At 41.9% G+C, this 9,057-nt stretch overlaps 1 protein-coding gene across 1 annotated transcript; it reads right to left on the bottom strand.

Annotated features, from left to right (window-relative positions):
* Nucleotides 1-1,480: 1,480 nt before the first annotated feature.
* On the bottom strand, nucleotides 1,481-2,053 carry LOC140862427 (uncharacterized). Its single transcript, XM_073265449.1, has 2 exons — nucleotides 1,666-2,053; nucleotides 1,481-1,602 (listed from the first exon to the last, which is right to left on the bottom strand). Exons 1-2 carry the CDS (start codon nucleotides 2,051-2,053, stop codon nucleotides 1,481-1,483), a joined length of 510 nt encoding a protein of 169 aa, XP_073121550.1.
* Between the last annotated feature and the right edge of the window lie 7,004 nt (nucleotides 2,054-9,057).

The following is a 9,057-nucleotide window of genomic DNA, read 5'->3' as shown; positions in this document are numbered from 1 at the left end:
ACTCCATTTGATACGCATACTTAGTTAAGAGCAAAGTGATTAGGATTTCAATCCCTTGCTCACAACCCGGATGAAGTTAAATAATTTTCACAAAATTTTTTTGGTAGGTGCGCCCAAGATTGTAGTGCAATTTCATAGGAAAATTGGAATTCAAGAGACACTCCCAGGATTGAAAAACACTATTGCCGTGCAATGGTCAAACAGACAAAAGCATCATCAATTAAATCACTACATTACACTGTTCTAACATGTGTGCTTAAAATTATTCACGTTTCAACCAACAGTTTCTCATGTCCAATCAAGAGCAAAAATTTTAACAAAAATTATTATTATGAATACGAACTATATGCATCTAACTAAACAACATGAATGCAACAAAATGATAGACGATGCATAACTAAACTAGCCCCCACACTTATTTAAAGCATTGCCCTCAGTTCTCTAAAAACACAAAAAAAATGCACAAACAAATTGACTAAACACCTACAATACAAACAACGAAAACAAAAGAGACTGGAAAACGAAAAACTCCCCTGGTTTATGAGTCGTCATCCTCGTCAGTATCTAGTGGAGGAACTTGGAAAGGAGAAGGCAGTGCTGCAAAATGGAATGGAAAAGGTGGTGGGTACTCCGGTGGTGGTGGATAAATTGAAGCATCCAAACCAAGATGTGTGGTAATTCCTCAGATCATTGCGTCCATAGCCTGTAGATGAGCTGTAGACGCTGTCATGTAAGCTTGTTGGTAGTGAGCAAAAGCCGACAACTCCATCACGGTATTCATCACTGATCTTTGAGGTTGTTTTTTCTTGGCAGAGGCATTGCTCGAGCTAGCACCACTTCCACGAGGAAATTCTTTATTGCGCTTATTCACCTTGATAGTAACATTCAACTGATCCATGGCTTTGAGTGGCTGAAGCCACTCCTCATCGGGACAAACCATCACGCCGGATTGGAGACATAACTCGGATATGATAGAGGGAAAGAACAAACCGACAACAGGAGTGTAGATGGAATGTTGAACCTCGGAGTGAATGACCCGATTGACATTAATCGGCCACCCCATATCTAGTGCATAAAGGAGAATGGAACGATCATCGTGCACGTCACTATTATGGGAGACCGACATCAACCATCGGGAAGCAAACATGTACCAAATGGCAGGGTCAAGCTGGAGAAATCTTTTCGGGAAGTGCTGATATGAATTGGGATCATGCCAAATAGCCCCCTCGTAGCATAGCTGGGCAAGAATCTCGTCGTAATTGGGATTGCTTCAAATTTTGATATAAACTGTCATCCCCCTCTCGCTCGAGCGCATGAAAGCGCTCTCGGGCGAGATTTAACATTTTTCAAAAAAATATAAAAATGAAAAAAATTGAAGCAAGAATAAATTAACAAGTAAAGAAAAATGAAGGACAAGAGCACTGAGTTGCCTCCCAGTCAGCGCTAAATTTATAGTCTATAGCCTGACTGTACCTCCATTTCAATTTGTTGGGTCCTGCAAATCGACAATGGTCTGTGTTTGATCAACATTGCCACCTCGATATATCTTTACCCTTTGACCATTAACCTTGAATGTGCCGGTTGCAGGACTAGAGATTTCCACTGTACCATATGGTAGCACTTGCTTAATAGTAAATGGTCCTAACCATCTCGAGCGCAGCTTACCTGACATGAGCTTAAAACGTGAGTTATATAATAAAACGGTTTGGCCTACATCAAAATCACGTGAGATGATGCGTTGATCATGCCATCTTTTTGTTTTCTCTTTGTAAATCCTGGCATTCTCATATGCATCCAACCTTAGCTCTTCAATCTCATTTAATTGCAGAATCCTCTCCTCACCTGCAACATTAGGATCAAAATTAAGAAATTTAGTAGCCCATAATGCTTTATTCTCAAGTTCAATAGGAAGATGACATGCTTTTCCATATAACAACCTAAAGGGAGAAGTGCCTATAGGTTTCTTAAACGCAGTGCGATAAGCCCACAACGCATCATCTAGTTTATTGGACCACTCTTTCCTATTTGAATTTACAATTTTTCCAATATTCATTTCAATTCCCTATTCGATATTTCAACTTACCCACTCGTTTGGAGATGATAAGGTGTTGCCAACTTGTGAGTGACCCCATATTTATTCAATATTGTGTCAAATTGGTGATTGCAAAAGTGGGTTCATCCATCACTAATAATGACTTTAGGTGTACCATATCTAGCAAAAATAAGCTTTTTCAGAAATTTGACAACCACCCTAGAGTCATTGGTTCGACAAGCTAACGCTTCAACCCACTTAGACACATAATCGACCACTACCAAAATGTATTTATTCCCTTAAGATGCAGGAAATGGCCCCATGAAATCAATGCCCCAAACATAAAAAACTTCACATACAAGTATATTATTCAAGGGCATCTCATGTCTTCTAGAAATATTCCTAACTCTTTGACATTCATCGCATGCAATCACATAGGAGTAAGAATCTTTAAACAATGGGCCAATAAAATCCCGACGGTAGAACTTTAGCAGCGTTTCTACCCGCGCCAAAATGTCCTCCAGTCGGGCCTGTGTGACAGTGTGAGAGTATAGAGTTTACCTCCTCTACTGGGATACATCTACGAATTATACCATCTGCACAAATCTTAAAAAGAAAAGGATCTTTGATAACTGTGTTTCATATGCATATTTTTGTGTTTATTTCTCATGCATTCATATGTTTTTGTTATTTTTGTATTTAGCTTTAGCATGTTTAATTCATTTATCTGCATAAAACTCTTCCTGGTCCATTTTGTAGGGAAACTTGGAAAAATCTTACTTTTTAGACTGTAGTGACCCTGCATGGAATCACCTACTAACTGGCAACTAATAGCATGCATTAAACATAATACAGCAATATACTTAATAGAGTAAAAACATGCAGAAACTTAACCATAAATTACATATCAGCTTAGTAATATAATTCAGGCTTAAATCTGTAATGATACAACCATATCGAAATTCTTAAAATAAACATCATACAGCTAACAAATCATGTTGTATAATAAACTCCTCAAGGCTCCTGCTCCCTAGTCCTTCCTTGAACTACCAGCTCCGTCCATCCTGCGACCTGCCCCATGGAATCGGGTGTCCAAGATAACAAATAGGACGTGAGCGCTACGCCCAGTACATAGACATGAGTAAACATATGTATATAATGCATGCTACATGATGACTGGTAAAAATCATCTGAAAAGTCATGCTCAGAACCGGCGCCATATGAGTGCTGCCACTGCACGGATCAACCTTTGGGTGCAACCACACTCGTCTAGTACACCAGAGTAGACAGACATAAATGCCCCCGCCGTCGCGGTACTCTCAGTGACAGACTATCGAGTATAGAGCTGGCGGCTCTATAATCAGGTATAACAGGGAATAGGCTCAACGTGTATATGCACATGACATATGAGTATAGAAAATGGTAAATCATACATCATGCCATATAATAATGCCAAATAAATGCAACATATAAACATGTATACTCGCTGGCAATCTCAGTCAATGTGTACGTACCTCTAGGCTAGTTCAAGTAAAGTAGATCCTAGGTTCCAAGCCTATATTCAAAAGTTCACTGTATCACTACACAAGTTCTATAAGCCTTAACTAAGCTAATAAGTACTCCCAAAACTTAAATCGATTCCCGGACCATACCTTCGTCCGAAGCAAGCCCTTTGAAGACGCTAGTCCCGGAAGACTATAACCACAACTTGGTTATTCCAGAACTTCGATTATAACCGATAGGGCCCTCAAGTGTATATCTCACACTATATAACCGATTATAGCCAAATTTCTCGGCCAGGATCGGAACTTCCGATTTTGGGATCGGAGCTTCCGATCCAGCTCATTGCGTGCATGTCTGCCACGCCAGGATCGGAACTTCCGATCTACGATCGGAGCTTCCGATCTGCTCTATGATCGACACTTGTCAAAACTTGCGACTGAGTCATCGATCATTGCTGGCAGCTGGGGATCGGAACTTCCGTTCCAGGATCGGAGCTTTCTTTCCGATCGGAGCTTACTATCTAGGATCGGAGCTTACTATCTGGGATCGGAACTTACTATCCGGCCCAAAATTAAAAAGCCCAAATTTTACTTCTGAAGTCCAATAACACTCCGAAATTGGTTAAATACCAACCCTTAATCATGTTTAACATATTATTATCTTAAAATGGTTTCTGGGTTACTACATTCTCCCCACCTTTAGATATTTCATCCGCAAAATAACATCTAAAGACAAATCAAGATAACTATATGAAATATCAAACCATGTCTTATTACAACAACGGTAATTACATCTTACATGGTAATAAAAAATACAAAGCAAACAACTCAGGATATTCTGCTCGCATACGACTCTCAGTTTCCCAAGTTGCTTCTTCAACGCCTCGGCGCTGCCACTGTACCATCACAAGTGGTATAGTTTTGTTCCGAAGAACTTTCTCCTTCCTGTCTAGGATACAGATTGGTCGTTCAACAAAAGACAGATCTGGCTCTAGCTGAATATCAGTAGACTGAATCACATGAGTTTCATCAGCTATGTACTGTCGAAGCAACGACACATGAAAAACATTGTGTATACTGGAAAGAGATGGAGTTAAAGCCAAACGATAAGCAACATCTCCGATCTTCTCCAGTATCTGAAAAGGCCAAATGTAACGAGGAGACAACTTGCCTTTCATACCGAATCTCATCACCTTCCTGAAAGGTAATAATCGCAGAAAAACATATTCACCAGGCTCAAACTGAAGTGGCCTGCGGTGAATATTCGCATAACTGGCTTGTCTATCTTGAGCAACTTTGATCCTATGCTTGATCAAATCTACCTTGTCTACAATCTGCTGCACCAATTCAGGACCCTCGACTTGCCGTTCCCCGACTTCATCCCAGAATAACGGAGTACGACACCGTCGACCATACAATGCCTCGAAAGGTGCCATATCAATACTACGATGATAACTGTTATTGTAGGCAAATTCAATCAAAGGTAACTGATCCTGCCAAGATAAACCAAAGTCCATGACAGAAGAACGTAGCATATCCTCCAGCGTACGAATAGTGCGCTCTGACTGCCCATCAGTCTCCGGATGATACGCAGTGCTCAAACTCAGAGTGGTACCCAACGCCTACTGAAAACTACCCCAAAAACGTGAAGTAAATCGCGGATCTCTATCACTGACAATACTCACTGGAATCCCATGTAATCGCACAATCTCTTGGATATATAAGCGTGCCATGCGATCATAAGAATACTCCCGGTTATAAGGAATGAAATGTGCTGATTTTGTCAAACGGTCAACGACAACCCAGATAGCATCACACTGACATGAAGTCATAGGCAAGTGGGTAACAAAATCCATAGTCACGTGCTCCCACTTCCATTTGGGAATCTCAAGATTCTGCAGTAATCCACCTGGTCGTCGATGTTCAGCCTTGATCTGTTGACAAACCAAACATCTCGAAACAAACTGATAAACACTTCGCTTCATTCCCTTCCACCAGAATCTAGTTCGCAAGTCCTTATACATTTTCATACTTCCAGGATGAACTGATAATCGACTCCTGTGAGCTTGAGATAGAATATCATTCCTGAGCTCCGCAACATTAGGTACAACCACTCTATTGGATAGGCACAATAAACCATCTGCCTGAAAATGGAATCCAGATGTATTAACTCTATTGGCTAGACGTGCCAATCGCTGAGTCTTAACATCAGATATCTGAGCATCTCTGATCCGAGAATGCAATGCTGGCTCAGATAGAATAGTATACAAACGAATCCCATTCCTCCCTTTCTTGTGCTTGAGCGTAAAACTCAATGAACAGCACTCTTGAATCATATGAGATATTTCATTAGTCTGAAGTGCAGACAGTCTCACCTGCCGACTCAAGGCATCAGCAGTAAGATTAGCAGAACCTGGATGATATTTGATTTCACAATCATAATCCTTCAGGAGATCCATCCAGCGTCTCTGTCGCATATTCAACTCTGCCTGAGTGAATAAATACTTCAAACTCTTGTGATCCGTAAATATCTCAAATTTCTCGCCATAAAGATAATGTCTCCAAATCTTGAGCGCAAATACAATGGCGGCTAACTCGAGATCATGCACTGGATAGTTATTCTCATGCGTCTTCAACTGTCGAGAAGCATAGGCAATAACATGTCCATGCTGTGTCAACACACATCCCAACCCCTGACCAGAGGCATCAGTATAAACAACATAACCTTCTGATCCAGAAGGTAGAGATAGCACAGGTGCAGTAGTAAGACGTCTACGCAGCTCGTGAAACGACTCCTCACAATCCGAGGACCAAATGAAGGTAACATCTTTCCGAGTAAGCTGAGTCAAAGGCCTGGCCAACTGTGAAAAATTCTCGATGAACCGACGGTAATATCCCGCTAGACCCAAGAAACTACGAATCTCAGCAACCGTTGTCGGACGAGACCAGTTCAGCACGACCTATATCTTACTAGGATCAACAGATATCCCTTCTCTAGAAATCACATGACCGAGAAATACTACCCGATCAAGCCAGAATTCACACTTGCTCAATTTCGCATATAGCTGCTTATCTCGTAACGTCTGTAAAACAATCCTTAAATGCTGTGCATGCTCATCCTTGTCATGAGAATAGACAAGAATATCATCAATGAAGACGATGACAAATCTGTCCAGATACTCTCGAAATATCTGATTCATCAGATTCATGAAGACTGCCGGTGCATTCGTCAAACCAAATGGCATAACCAGAAATTCATAATGCCCGTATCTGGTCCTGAAAGCAGTCGTAGATATATCTGAGTCTCGTATCCGCATCTGATGGTATCCAGATCTCAGATCTATCTTTGAGTAAAAAGAAGTACCCTGTAATTGATCGAACATATCATCAATCCGCGGCAAAGGATACTTATTCTTGATGGTGACACGATTCAACTGCCTGTAATCAATACATAATCGCATCGATCCATCCTTCTTCTTGACAAACAAAACAGGTGCTCCCCACGGAGAAACACTCGGACGAATATATCCCTTATCAAGCAGATCTTGCAACTGCTGTTTCAATTCCCTCATCTCTGACGGTGCCAGACGATAAGGTGCTCGGGATATAGGCGTAGTTCCTGATACTAGATCAATACCAAATTCAACCTCTCGAACCGGAGGAAAACCAGGAATCTCATCAGGAAATACGTCATGAAACTCGCTGACAATCGGTAGCTGATCAATACCCGGACTACTTGCAGACATATCAACCGCATAGATGAGGTAGCCCTCCCCACCTGACTCCAAGACATGACATGCCTTCAGAGCCGAAACAAGTGGCATCGGAGGTCGCGCACCCTCACCATAAAATTACCAGCTATCACCCTCAACGGGATGAAACTGTACCTGACGCTGATAACAATACACAGTAGCGTGATACAAAGTCAGCATATCTATTCCCAAAATACAATCAAAATCCGTCATCGCTAATATCATCAAATTAGCCGATAACACATTACCCTCAAATTCCAGAAGGCAACCCATCACTAGATGCTTAGTTACTACCTCCTGCTCTAACGGAGTAGATACAACTAAATTCATATCTAATGATACGTAAGGTAATCTATGTCTCTTAACGAAGCGACTAGAAATAAAGGAATGCGATGCTCCAGTATCAATTAATACAAGTACAGGAATACCACATAACAAGAAGTTACCTGCCAACATGCGATCGCTTCCCTCAGTAGCCTGCTCCTGAGACAGAGCAAACACCTGCCCTTGAGTCTGGGGACGAAAACCAGAAGAACTCTGTGGTGCTGGCTGCTGATGTGGAAAAGTAGAAGCCTGAGATCCAACCTGGGATCCCGATCCACTAGCAGAACCCATGCGCTGAGGACAATCTCTCCGCAGATGTCCCTGCTGACCACAAATATAACAAGCCCCAGTAGCTCTCCGACATGAAGCTACAGGATGCTTCCCACCACAGTGGCTACAAAACTCCTCCTTCTTCTTCTTCTTCCCAAAGCGGAATGTACCTCATGAACCACGAGAACCAGACGAAGTAGTAGGAGTAGAAGAAGACGTAGGTACAGATGACACAACAGATTGAGCTCGAGGCTCAACAAATCCACTAGGCTGTGCTGGCATCATCAAGTGTCCACGCCTGTTGCTGGTCTCCACAAGACGGCAACGGTTTACCAAAGTCTCATAAGACACCGTTCATCACATACGGCAACCTGTGCGTAGATATCTTGGTTCAGGCCTTGCAGAAAGATATCATACTTCGACGCATCACTCGCATTGATATGAGGACTGAAAGGTAGCAGATCAAGAAATCGCTGCTGATACTGATCAATAGTCATTGATCCTTGCCTCAAAGTAAGCAACTCCATAGATCGTGCTTGGCGAACAGCCGGAGGAAAATACAATTTCTGAAACTCCCGACAGAAATCCCCCCAAGTCACCTGTCCTCTCTCAGTACATGCTTGAGAAATCTTGGCATCCCACCAAAAACGTGCTCTATCCTCTAGAACGAATTCTAGAACTTCCAGTTTCTGCTCCTCAGTACACTCGAAAGCTCGGAACGTGCTCTCAAGTTTAGACATCCAGCTTCTATCTTGTTCAGGATTCTCGCCTCCCACTAAGGGTTTCGGTCCTACCTGCATGAACTTATTAATAGTATAGCGACGTCGACCCTCATGAGAACGATGTTGATCATCCTGATGATGATGGCGACGATGATGATGACCACCTCCCTGGCCAACACTACCGTGACTCTCGTCAGCCATATCCTGAAAAGAATTGCACATTAAAATCCCAAATGCGCAAGAATTACTCTAACTAATTCTAAATCCCAAGTACTAATCCCAAAATCTAAGCATGCTCTGATACCAAAAATGTAGTGACCCTGCATGGAATCACCTACTAACTGGCAATTAATAGCATGCATTAAACTTAATACAGCAATATACTTAACAGAGTAAAAACGTGCGGAAACTTAACCATAAATTACATATCAGCTTAGTAATATAATTCAGGCTTA

This window comes from Henckelia pumila, chromosome 4 (genome assembly GCF_033568475.1).
Source record: "Henckelia pumila isolate YLH828 chromosome 4, ASM3356847v2, whole genome shotgun sequence".
Classification (NCBI taxonomy): Eukaryota; Viridiplantae; Streptophyta; class Magnoliopsida; order Lamiales; family Gesneriaceae; genus Henckelia; species Henckelia pumila.
The sequence above is the reverse complement of the archived record's forward strand: the minus strand, read 5'-3'. Positions and strand labels throughout refer to the sequence as shown.